At 55.9% G+C, this 13070-nt stretch overlaps 1 protein-coding gene across 6 annotated transcripts in view; it reads left to right on the forward strand.

The window, feature by feature from the left end:
• The window catches only part of CAMTA1 (calmodulin binding transcription activator 1), a 161290-nt gene that overhangs the window by 66615 nt on the left and 81605 nt on the right, over positions 1-13070 (forward strand). For all 6 annotated transcript variants that reach the window (XM_088533712.1, XM_088533713.1, XM_088533714.1 and 3 more), the window contains one exon: positions 8506-8577. In XM_088533712.1, the coding sequence (XP_088389838.1) occupies positions 8506-8577 (72 nt within the window). The remainder of the gene's footprint in view (positions 1-8505; positions 8578-13070) is intronic.

Raw genomic sequence — 13070 nt, forward strand, 5'->3', positions numbered from 1 at the left:
AGCAGGACCGCGCGTTGCCCGAGTGGCCTGGGGATGATGACGATTTATCGTCCACTCTCGCTTATGAAGGCACACTTGGAAAGTTGCTTGTGACCTGTAAACCTGCGGGCAACGTATTGGATAGAAGTGATGAACTGGACGGCGGAGGGAACAGATTTCTGCCTGCTCATGAGACTGATTTTTAATGGCACTTTTTGCAGCGCTCCATGCGGCGCGGGGAAGCTCGTGACCAACCCAGATTTGCCCTTGTTTGTATTGCTCCAGTCGCTGTCCCAGTGCAAAGAAGCGCCTTGGCTGGTGATGGGATGTGGCGGGCGCTGCTGCGGGAGGCATCCCCAGTGCAGCCTCCCCGGGGCTCCGCGGCGGTGCCGGGGAGCGGGGAGCGGCGCTCGCTGTGCCGAGGAGCCCGCGGGCTGGGCGCTCTCCGCGGATCCCATGGATCCCCGGACGGAGCGAGCAGGCGCCCGCAGCGTCGCTGCGCAGCCCCGCTCGAGCACACGCGCCGCTCGGCGCCGTTGGCTGCTTCGCGGCTGCAAAGCGCGAGCGGCTGCGGAGGGGTGTGCGCGATCCTGTCTGCATGAGGAGCCTTCCTAAAATTAATTTGTGTGAAGGCTTGCATTTCGTTAATCTGTAATTAATCAGCAGCGCCCCCAGGTTCCATAATTGGATGTTAGTGACAAGTTATTTAAAGCAAAATGATGCGCTCCTGTCCCCCGTTCGTATGTGGGGGACGTTTTGGATCGTGCCGGGGTGCCTGTCCTGGCGAGGGGCTCCCGTGCGGTCGGGCCGTGCGTGCAGGAGGACGAGGGCTCCCTGCAAAGGAGCGTTCCAGCCTTTGCTAAAGAAGTAACGCACTAAAACGACAGCATTTTCACTGCTGTCGATCCCTCAGCTCTCCTTGTTCACTTTAGTGAATTCCTGTTTGGATATTTTGGACTGTGATGAAATGTGTATAACTTGACTGGAAGCCCTATAAACTTGGTGTTTCTACAGCCACTTGTCCAGGAAAACATTCCTAACTACAGGGTTACTGTAGCTCCTGCCATTGCTTGTGAGTGATAGTGAAGGTCTAAGGGTTTTAAATTGCAACGGGAAGATTTAGCGTTGGCATGCACAATAATTTGTTTTAGGCCATATAAATGCTTTTTAATTAAGGGATTTGCCGGAAGGAGGTTTGAAGGTCAGATCCTTCCAAGTTGCGAGTGCACTTAGATACAATTTTTGGGATTCAGAAGCTGCCAAATACCCTAAGTGACTCGGCTTAAATAATATTTTCAACAGGGAGGCGAGTGTAAAAGTTTTGAAACTCCTGTGTTGGGAATCAGATGGCCTTTCCACAGCTCCATCGTTTTTCCACCATCCACACTTTAGACACTATGAAGGGAATGCTGCCGCTCTCGCCCCGCATTGCAGCTGGTTGCCCTGGGAAGACTTTGCTTGTTGGTGATGGCATCACGGACCTCAGGGGCTTCTTATCTGAAAGAGAAATATAAAGAAAAGCGCGCCAGTGAATTAGGTGTCATTTCTGGGCACCGTATATAGTATGTCTACAGATAACTCCAGGGCTAATTTTGTACAGGAGAGGCTGCCAAAAAAAGATTTCATCCAAGACTTCTGGTCCATTCCTGCACAAAATTAATCCAAGATAAATCAGTGTGTGATTATCATCTCCCCAGAGTTCTTTGAGATTTGTACATGCTCTCTCTGGGTTTCATCTCTAAATGTTCCTTTATTTACTAAACTCTGCGGTGCTGCAAGGCCAGGTCTGCGTCCCCAGGGGGAAGGAGGAACGGCTGGTGTTAGAGAGAAGGCAGCGCGGTGAAACGGTGAAACGAGGTGTGTTTGTTGGCTCCTTCCCCCAGGCCGGGGCAGTTTTCCACCTCCCCTGGCCCGGGTTTGCTCCCGATGCTCTTCGGCCGCTCCTGTGGAACGGGACACGGGAGCATCCGCATGGGCGGCAGATGAAGATCCATGTGGTCGGGAAGGGCCTGAGCTCAGACAGAAGTATTGATTCCTCCCTGTCGACTATTCTTATCCAGGCTTTCATCATAACTCCACTGTGCTCGGGGTCATTAAATTATTCAGCCCTTTAAAATCTGTCTCTGATACCAGCTCCCCCGTTTTCCATGGCTCTGACTTCCAAAGCCGGGCTGCCCGCTGAGAGGCTGTTTCCTCCTTATTCATTCTAAATTTATCAGTCATTAATTTAATCAAGAAATCCTTTGTTCTTTTATTACAGCAGATGTTAAAATGGAATGACTAATGGCTTTCTGAATACTCTTTATAACTGCATGCGCTACCTCGGTGAAGTCTCCGCTAAGCTCAGCTCAACGGTCCCTTCCTCAGGACGCTGTTTCCTCGGATACAAATGTGCTCAGACCTCTACCTATCTTCATCAACCTCCCCTAAATCTGCTCAGTCTCGGCCCTCTCTAACAGCTGAAGCAGCCCGTGCTGGCATTAATAGTTAGTACAGGTCTCTATCTGATTTCTCATTTATGCTGCAGTGGACGTGATTAAAGCCTTCAAGTAAAATCAAGTTAAATCCTTCACAGCCTGGCCCATTATTTTTTCCCCTATTAGGATTTTAGGCATTTCCTTGACATATTTTTATTGCCAGATTAGGAAAAAAAAAACACCTGACGTGTTTGCAGCATTCTCATTATATTCTCTTTATAACGTTTCCAGAGGAGAATAAATATAAACTATTTCTGTGCGTCGTGGTCATATTTCAGTCTGACTTTAATGTGCTCTGTGATTTTCCAGCTCGCAGCTCTTCTGACCTTGTGGGAACGGTTGAGGAATCCTCCCACCTGGAGCGCCGCGTGGTCGCGCTGGGAGCCGGGTCACCTCCCTGTGCTGCAGAGCGCTGGCTCCAGGTTCGGTGCGGCCCGGCCCAGTCTCTGGTGCCGAGTCCCATGGAGACAAAGGAGCCGCTCATGTTGCTTCTCCTGTAACCAACCCCAGGCTCTCACCCAGGAATATGTGACTCTCCCTTTCAGGTTAAGCTTAAGACCTGTTCTTAGCCATTTCCTCCAGAAATCACCAGGTAGCTCCACGTAACCGCCCTGCCTGCGCTTCTGCCCTGTTCTTCCTGTCACTTGCCGGGTTTATTCACAGCAATTCCCTCTCTGCCATCGGATCATTGATGCAAAGATTTAATAGCGCTGGGCCTCGATTCCCAGAGAACATGATTAGAAGAAGTCTGATGTGAGTCGATGTTAATTTCCAGTGAGCAGTCGCGTGATGAGACTTGGCAGCGGGACAGCTGTTGCTTAGTTGGAGGCAATAGGAGCTGATGTTTTTGCAGGACACCTATTATCCCAACGCCCGGTGCCAGTTTCCGAGGAACACTTGCCGTTTGTGCCATGACGACCAGGTGCGTCTTCTCTGCCAGCTGAGAGGGGCCCTTCCCTGTGGATCACTGCTGTCTGTGCCGCCCTGGAGGACCTCAGTGCTCCTGGCCGCTGCTTTCACCAGTGACAGACCTCAAGCTTGCCGAGCGCTGCCGGCAAATCCAGGCTTTCCCAGGGAAGGGGCTCGGAGACGTGCAGACATGGACGCCCGTGGCCCGGGCAGGGAAAACCGCGGCCTCACGGGAAAGCAGGTGCTGCCGATTCCTGCGCGGTGAGAGCGGGCGCCGCCGCACGCTGCCCGGCCAGCCCCGGCGCGGGCGGTCACTGCGGCACACGGGCGGTCACCGCGGCACACGAGAGGTCACCACGGAACACGGGCAGTCACCGCGGAACACGGGCGGTCACCACGGCCCGTGGGCGGTCACCGCGGCACTCTCTGGTCGTAAGTGGTAGCCCCAAGACAAGTTTGTGCTCCTGCGCACCAATGGAGACACCGGCTTTTCAAGCACCTTCACAGCGCGACACTTTGTCCGTTCAGGACCGGCTCCGGTGGAGTTCGGAGCGGGGCCAGCCCGTCTCCTGCAGCGCTGCTGCGCGGTGCGCGTTGTGGAGCGCGTGGTTTGATCTCAGCGACGCGGTTTCATTAAGCAGAAGCCCCGGGCAGGGCGCGGGCTCGGCGGTGCTCGGGGACGGGGTTGCTCCGTTTCCCTGCCCGGCCCTCAGCTCTTTTTCCTGCTGCTTCTGCAGCGAGGACAAGGACGAGGAGAGTGGGAAATTGGGCCACAGCTCGGCCCCTGCGCCAGACTGGATGGCTTGAAAAGGACGTTTTGGGGCTAATTGACTGTGGCCATTAGCCCTAAGGCAACTTCAGTCTCCCGGAAAGCTCGTGATGCCGCGTGCATGCACTCCGTCTGGGCTGTTTTCCCAGGGAAGGTGACTACGGTTTCCTCTTCCTTCTTTCAACTTTGTCCACATCAGGGCAAGATCCCTTCCATACGGTTCTCACCAAGGCCGTGGTGATTGAGCACTTAAATTGATCGATCAAATTTCCTGTGACGAGAACAACTGTCATTCACTGCTCTGAGCAGGATTATGACCAAGAGCTGGCAGATAGGGGAGGCCAACGTTTTGGCAGAGACCTGCGGCGTGAACGCCGGTTGCGCGACGGCGCCCGGGGACCCCGGCTCGAGCAGCCTCGGGCGGGAGCTTCCCCGGAGGCCGAAGCAGACGGGAGCGGGAGCGCGCCCGGGTTCCCAGAGAAACGCCGGCTCCCGCGCGCGGGCCTGCGGAGCCCTCCGCGGCGTTCGGAGCCCGTCCTGCAGCGTGAGGATGTGGATTGCGTCTCGGATGTGATCCATGAAGGATCGAGGGGGCTAGTTTAACTCAGGATTTGAGGATTACCACATTGCAAATGTGTAGTTAATGTGGGTTTGAGCAATTAAGTAGCAGGCCGACACGGATGTTCCTGTGGAATTGTCTTGGAATTGACTGCATTGCAAATAGAAGAAAATTGTTAGTTCAAATTGCATTTCAGAAGCGCTTGTAGAAATGCCAAGCCAGGCGTTCAGTTTGTAGAAAAAGGCCTCGCGCTTTTAACGTGTGACCGAGAGCAGGACGCTGTTTGGACAGTTTGCACAGAGAGATGCCGAAGGCCGGAGCGTTCCCATGGGTTCTGTGGGCCGGAGTCGCCTCCTCGCGGGATCGGGGGCCCTGCAGGTCGTTCCCGCTGTTCCCAGGGCGAGCGCAGAGCGAGCGGCCGGGGCGCTGCAGAGCGTGCCGGGATTGAAGCTCTCGCTTCTGGCTGAGCCGCCTCCTGCGTCTCCGTTCGTAGGCACTTGCAGCGCTCGTACTAAGCGAGTTAGCGGAACAGGGAGCGCAGAGCCGGGACACGGTGCCCAGGAGGGCCCCGGGGCAGGGGGTGCTCCAGGGCGCAGGGCCGGCCGCGCTGCCGCTCCAGCCTGGCATTCCGGGCACCAAAAACGGCTCCCGCGTTTCAGAACAGTGCAGGGGAAAAGCAGCCTTGAAAAATTTCATCAGATAGTGAACATTTCAAAAACTGCCTCCTAAAAAGAAATCCTGAGGTAAATAGAGGAATACTTGATAACAGAAGCAGCTGGCACTGACAAGGTTGGCCATGGGCACCACTCGGCACTTGGAGTGGGCGGTAGCCTCTCCATGATGCGCTGCGGAACGGGATCCACGGGCTCAACGCCGGCGCAGCCGGCGCGGGATGGGCTCCGGCCACGCTTATTCCGGACCATCCCCTCAACTTGACCTGCGAGCGTGAAGGGCCGGGACGTGTGCGTTGGGCTGTGTGCATTGGGACGTGCGTGTTGGGACGTTTGGGACGTGTGCGTTGGGACGTGCGCGTTGGGGCACCGCTGGCATCACTGCCCTTCCTGCAGCGCTGGGGCCGCTCCGTGTTTCCCTCCCCAGGGATGGTTCCTGCTCCCGCTCCGCAGCCTTGCCCGGGAGGTGACGGCGCTCCTGTTTTCATGTCTGTATCTGCTTTCAAAACAGCGATCGATAACCTGCTGAAGTGGCTTTTCTCTCCTGATGGCTCAGAAATGCTGTTTCTTTCCTCCCAAAAGATTTTGCAGGTTTGAAAGAATATCATGAAAAGAAACATTCCTCTCTGTCCAGCCCATTAATTCTGCATGCTCGGGACAGAATTAACCTTGGCAGGCCTTGTGGAGGAGAGAGTAATTCTAACCTTAAAAATCTGCTGATTAAAGCTGGTTTCAGGAATTCGATTTCACTTAATGCGTTGGCTGGGAGCCCAGAGCAGCATTAACATAGCCACAGACACACGCGCTCGGCATCTCTTACCTCCCTGACAAAGAGATAAATAAATAAATAAAAAACCCGTCTGGCAAGACCCCCTCCTGCCAGTTTTAAGCAAGAATTTGCTTTAAAGACTCCTTTAACCACATATGCGCGTGCCGGGACTGCCTGCGTGCTGGGGAGCTGCAGGTGCTGCAGCTCCGCGCGTTTTCTGCAGCGTTGATCGATTCCCACCTGGGCGTGAGCGCAGAGCTGATCCCGCTGCAGCAGGAGCAGGGGACAGACAGGAGCATCCCGCTGCAGCGGGAGCAGGGGACAGGAACATCCCGCTGCAGCGGGAGCCGGGGACAGACAGGAACATCCCGCTGCAGCGGGAGCAGGGGACAGACAGGAGCATCCTGCTGCTGCGGGAGCAGGGGACAGGAGCATCCTGCTGCAGCGGGAGCAGGGGACAGACAGGAGCATCCTGCTGCAGCGGGAGCAGGGGACAGACAGGAGCATCCCGCTGCAGCGGGAGCCGGGGACAGACAGGAGCATCCTGCTGCAGTGGGAGCAGGGGACAGACAGGAGCATCCTGCTGCAGCGGGAGCAGGGGACAGACAGGAGCATCCTGCTGCAGTGGGAGCAGGGGACAGACAGGAGCATCCTGCTGCAGCGGGAGCAGGGGACAGACAGGAGCATCCTGCTGCAGCGGGAGCAGGGGACAGGAGCATCCCGCTGCAGCGGGAGCCGGGGACAGACAGGAGCATCCCGCTGCAGCGGGAGCAGGGGACAGGAGCATCCTGCTGCAGCGGGAGCAGGGGACAGACAGGAGCATCCTGCTGCAGCGGGAGCAGGGGACAGACAGGAGCATCCCGCTGCAGCAGGAGCAGGGGACAGACAGGAGCATCCTGCTGCAGCGGGAGCAGGGGACAGGAGCATCCTGCTGCAGCGGGAGCAGGGGACAGGAGCATCCCGCTGCAGCGGGAGCCGGGGACAGACAGGAGCATCCCGCTGCAGCGGGAGCAGGGGACAGGAGCATCCTGCTGCAGCGGGAGCAGGGGACAGACAGGAGCATCCTGCTGCAGCGGGAGCAGGGGACAGACAGGAGCATCCCGCTGCAGCAGGAGCAGGGGACAGACAGGAGCATCCTGCTGCAGCGGGAGCAGGGGACAGGAGCATCCCGCTGCAGCGGGAGCAGGGGACAGGCGGGTGCAGAGCGGGTGCGAGGAGCTGGCGAGCAGCCCCTGGAGCTGCCGCGGAGCGTTGCCGCTCGCAGCCTGCCTCGATGGCGCGGGAACACGGGGCCCGCGGGCAGCTCCGGCGCCCGGAGCGGGGCCAGCGGGGCGTCCCCCTCGTCGGGGTCGCGGTGTTTGCAGGAGAAAGGACGCTCTCCCGTGCAGGGACAGGCTCCACGCGCTCCGCCGTAACCCCGTGCTGCTGCCCTTGCCCCTGTTTCCTCCAGCATTTGCAGTCGCATCCTGAGAGGCCTGACTCTCCTTAAAACCGGTTCGGTCGTGAGTGCTAAACATCCCCAAATGGAGCCTTAAGCATTTTACAGCTTGATAGTTTCACTTTCCTCAATTGTAGCTCAGAAATACCATGGGTGCTATATATTCTTTATGTTAAAAAAGAGAGATAAATTATTTACTTTATTTGCCCTTTCATGCCACATAACACATTCCTGCCCCCACGTGTACTGGAGATTCGTGGTTTGTTCATCCCGTTTCTCCAGGGATGCATGGAGAGCGCAGGGAACAGGGCGGATTCCCGCGGGAAGCAGCACGGCTCGCGCCGGGCAAAAGCGCTTTGGCCGTTCGTTTTCCAAGCTGGCGCTGGGCTGGATCCGCGGCATGGCTGTCACCCCTATAAATCCAGATGTCCTGCGGTGTCAAACCGCCCTTCATCCCGGAGGGCTTCATTCGTTAGCGCTGGAAATCCTGCAAAACAGCGAGGCCAAGGGTTCTGAGATATTTCTATCCGATATGGGGGGTTTGTGCCTTTTTACCTCCAGATCCTTCTAGTCATCGTTGCCGTTGCTGCCCTGGTTGTCTGTGTAGAGCTCCTAAAATCCGTGGAGGGTCCCTGCTGCTGCGGAGGGCCAGGCCAAGGCAGGGCTGGGCCTCTCTGCACGTGCCAGGGCAGGGACATTTCTCATACGAAACAGAGCTTAAAGCCCCCGTGTTGGTTCTTTAACACACAGTGATGCCTAATGAGTATCTCCTAAAAAAGCGTGACCTGACGTTCTGTCCCTGCAGCAGGGTCAGTGCCGTGGGGCGACTCCAGGGAACACGGAGCACAGCAGAGTGCTCTGCTCTCCCCTCGAAGCTGACTGTTGTCCAGACTGTGTTTTAACGCGCTGACTCTTCTCTCTCTTTTGCCCGTAGTGTCTGTACGGCTGCTACGTCCACTCCTCCATCATCCCCACGTTTCACAGAAGGTGCTACTGGCTTCTCCAGGTAAGGAGCCGCGAACCTCCCTTCTCCTCGCGGCGCGGTCGGAGCGAACCCGTGCGGTGCCGTCCTGGGAGCCGCGGGCCGGCTAGCCCGGCTCTGCGGTGTCTTGTCCAAATCCGACGTGGGTTTTCTGGAAATGATGCATGTTCATGGGGAGCCGACGGGTCAGAGCACCGCACGGAAGAAATCCCTGCGCTCGGAGCCCGCTTGGCCTGGGGCAGCCGGCAGCTGTTTGCTTTATTATTTAGCTGCTGTCTCTGCTGGTGCCCGTGACGGCTGATGTGGCGTGAGGATTCAGACGGAGCTCTGAATTCGCTCCCGTCGCGCAGCCCCGCACGGCTGGCAGCGCTCCGGGCGCTGCCCGGCTGCCCCGGCGTCTCCGCACGGAAGGCACGGAGCGGGACAGGGCTCCAACCGCGGGTCGGCTGCTTCCCCCTGCTCTTGCAGATCCCACCTGGAAGCAGCATTTGGGGCTGGGGATGGCCAAGACGTTCTCTGTCTCCAGAGTCCCTCGGAGCTCTGGGAAGTACAAGCGTCGCAAAGACAGTTTTGCAGGTCCTGGGAGTGGTGCCGACTCTTGCTGCTGTCACCATTGGCAAGCTTATGTGCAACTAGTTGTGCTGCGGAACCAAAGGATCTTCTTAACAACAGCCTGAGCTCTGGCTCTTTGACACTGTGTGTGTGTGGATGTGTGCTCATGTGCTCACACATTGACTTTTAGACCATCTTCTTCACTCTGATAATTGATCGGGATCGAGAGGAGCGACTTGAGAGTGCGTTTCTTAAAAGCCTGTTTATAAAGAGCGATGCAGGGCATCTCATGGTGAGTGTGCCATGCTTCCATTCAGAAACAAGGACACACCGTGCCTCGGCTGTGCGAGGGATATGAGTCTGATTCATGAAAGCATCTCACAGACGTACATGGATATCCTTCAGTCAGGCTCTCAAGGTTATGCAGTGGGGCAAAAACGTTGGTCAAGACCAAATAACTCCTCCCTAGTGCCTGCACACCACTTCTGCTCGCCTCTGCGATGAGTTTAGGGCCAATACAACTAGAAGCTAGGGCTGGGGTAGCCCACGGGGGCTCCGGTCGGCTGGGCTCCTGGTGCGCGCGCTTCGCAGCGAGCGCAGGCAGGCAGTGTGCGTGTCTGCAGTTCGTGTGCCTGCAGCTGCTTTTCTCCTTTTAGGCTTTTAGCAAATAAAGTGTATCACCTTTTCAAATCCAAAGCTCGAGGGTTAAGAGTTTAAGCCTACGTGTAAGAATACGGATGGGACTGGTTTGCAGAGCTGGTGAGCGCCCGTGAGGCCTGTGCTGATATCGAGGGACGCAGGCACTTGTCCCTCGGAGGGGCAGGCTGCCAGGTGGGCTCCTCATTGCCCTATGGGGCCAACCACAGGTGTCTGCACTTGAGCCGCTGCCCTCCCTCTCTGAGGGCAGTTGGCACCTTCCAAGGGCAGGGAGCAGTGACCGCTCGCAGCGGGCAGGCCCTGCTCGGGGCTCTGCACAACACAGTGCTGCTTCCTGGGCTGCCAACGTGCAGTAAGTATGAGGGTCGCTGCCTTGCCAACCCGAGAGCAGCGTTTTCCTGCCTCTTTTCTCTTGCTCTTTGATAGCTCCGGGGCCTGCCTTGGGGGAAGCTGGTGGTGACCGTGGGATGGCTTCAGTCGGGTGCTGTGTTTTGTTACGAGGTTTGCTAGCACCTTGCTGGTTTTAGCTTTGCAATGAGCTGGCACCGCGGCGCGGTGAGGAGGGGGTGGCCGGTGCCTCTGCGGGCCTGAATGTGACAGACGGGAGGCCGATCTGGAGAGCAGAGTCCGAGTTCTGTGACTGCCTGGGATGGCACCAAACAGGCTAAGGAACAGGCAGGCGCATTGCGCCGGAGCGGCCGCTAAGGAAAGCCCTGGAGCGGCTCCCTGCTGGGCTCTGTGGCTCGGGCTGGTGGGGCCGGCTCCCTTTCTGTGCTGTGCGTTCGGTAAATCCAGGAGGAGGAGGAAGGGTGATTTATTGGGCTGGATTCCTGCCTGTCAGCGGAGGGCAGTGCTGCCTTCGACCTGGGTGATAAATGCGTGGGAGCGCCGCAGAGAAAACAAATTGCTTTTTTGTCACGGAGGTGTCTGGAGTTTCTGCAGCCCAAGTGCCGTTGCTGCCTCTCTGCCTAAAATCTTGTTGATACAGTGCAACAAAAAAGCCTTTTCAGCTCCCCTTTGGCTGCAAAGGACATAGGAAATGGACCCGTGCGTGGTCAGAGGCACTCGGCCTCTTGTAAGATATGTGCGCCTGGATCTCCCACCCTTCTGCTTTCATGTTCATCCCATATATTGCACTCTGGCTCCAAAATGCTGTGTCAGTCCCCAGGCTTGGACTTTTCTTCCTTACTTTTTCCTCCACCTGCCATTGTAGGAGCAGTTGAGAAATTGCTCTCACTTTCCCAAACGGGAGTGGATGGGGTGCAGGTGCCGCTGCCTTTCTGCACAGGGTGCTCCTGTTCTCGTGCCAGGCTGCTGATCCGTGGAAAGACAAAGCCGGGGTCAGAGCGGCAGAGGGTGAAAGGAGAGGGCCGGCTGCTCACACTGATGCCCCTCTGAGGAGGGTTTGACCCCTGGACGGGTCTTCAGGAGCCCCTTGAGGGGATGCTCACCTGTAACTCGCCACGTCTATAACCAGCTGGTCACGAAGGAGAAAGGTGGGTCCCTGCGGGTGGGAAGTGCAGATCAGCTTCACACCCGGCACGGGTCTCCCGTGCCCTGCTCCAAAACCTCCCTCATCCCAGCGGACAAGGAGGGGTGAAACCCACGGGAGCAGCCCCTGCAGCGCGTGCGTTCTGCATCGGTCCCAATCAGAGCATGGCGAGGGGTCGGCACGTTGCTGTCATGAGAAAGGCTTTTCCTGGCCAAAATCTGTAGCGGGTAGGACTGAACTTGCACCTGAAACTGCGCCCTGCACTTTGAGTCTGGTACCTCCAGAGCAGAGATGCCTTTTGATGCCTGCAGGATGCAGAAAACGGGACTGCAGTGAAATGCAGCAATATCCCTCTCCTGATGCTCCTGCAACGGGGAGATGGAGAGGATTAAAAATGAGCCGGTTTCTAGAAGACTAGAAACGTTTTAGCAGGAGCCCTTTATCTTTTGTAATGTTTTTATAAATTATTTATTAATACCTCTGCTGCATTTTTCTTAGAAATTGAAGAAGCAAAATGTATAGCAGGCAGATTATATTCTCCAAGAAAGACACCGACGATTAAAAAACAATTTCCAGCCATTTCAAAGGTATAACTTTATTTCGGATGAGTGGTCTGCTATTTTTGTATCACTGCCCACCATTTTAAGGAAAATCCAGGATTCATTCCCTAAATATATAGGAGGTCTGGTGTTATTGCAAGCAAACTAAAAAGCAGTCACAGAGCTTTAGTTGTGGCTTAAATAATCTGTTGTCATTTCCAGGAGAGCTGCGTTTCCCAACCTGCCGTGGGACGTGCGCTGGCTGCAGATGCAGAGAGGAGTCACTGCAGGGCCCACATAAAAGGGCCCCGAGCGCGGCCGGCGCCTGCGAAACGGGCAGCAGGTTTTGTGCTCGCGGCGCTCGGCCCGCGCTGCCGTTGGCGCCGCGTTGCCCTCGGGAGGCCCTGGCACAGCTGGACATTAAATCCAGCCACAGGCTCCAAGACACTTGGCGCTGTTCTCCGTGCGCTGAGGATTAGGCTTTTGGTGACACTTAAATTGAATTCTAATGCTATTTTGAAAACTGTAATATGCTGAATTTACTTCACCTCAGGTTTGAGTTAATGGTTTATTAAATTATGCCCCTCGCAGCAGCAAAGCTGTTGGCTGGTGGAGGACGTGTGGGCTTAGCGTGTGAGCACGGCCGTGTTGCTGATCTCATCCCCTGCTCCTCGGTCCGTTATTAGGTCTGCAGGTGTCTGTGAACGCATTGAACTGTCAACTGGAGTCTGGCCCTTGCTGGAAAGCAATAATCTGGGTTTAGGTGGGAAGCTGCAGCGAAGCCGTGCGGGGACTGCAAGCCTCTGACTCCAGTGCCACTGGCTCGTTGGTATTCCTGCTGCACCGGCCAGTGATGCTTTACAAGCTCAAATTCTATATACTCGAATATTTTGAATTCCCCAGTGAATATATTATGCTAGCACATGCGTATACTGTTGCAAAACCCATTTCTGCCCCCTAAAACACGGTGGAATTATGTAGATATTGGGCTATTTACTACTCAAATTGTCACTAATGGTAACGTAAGGCAGTAGACCAAACGATGGCCAAATTAAGGGGGGAAATCTTACAATTATTACTGGAAAAATGAGTCAGAAGCTGCCAGAGCACTTTGCCAAGGAGCTCTTTATAGCAGGAGGAAGAGTTTTTTTCGCTTGCTCTCAAGGGATTGCACTGACAAGTTTTTACTAGCATCAGGGCAGATGAGTAAGGTATTGCATCGCTTATTTTTACCCCTGTTTTTAGTGTTTTCTCCAATTCGAGCTCCTCCTCCTTGT

This window comes from Tinamus guttatus, unplaced genomic scaffold (assembly GCF_059628265.1).
Source record: "Tinamus guttatus ecotype Peru unplaced genomic scaffold, ASM5962826v1 Tinamus_guttatus_pri_ptg000515l, whole genome shotgun sequence".
Taxonomy (NCBI): Eukaryota; Metazoa; Chordata; class Aves; order Tinamiformes; family Tinamidae; genus Tinamus; species Tinamus guttatus.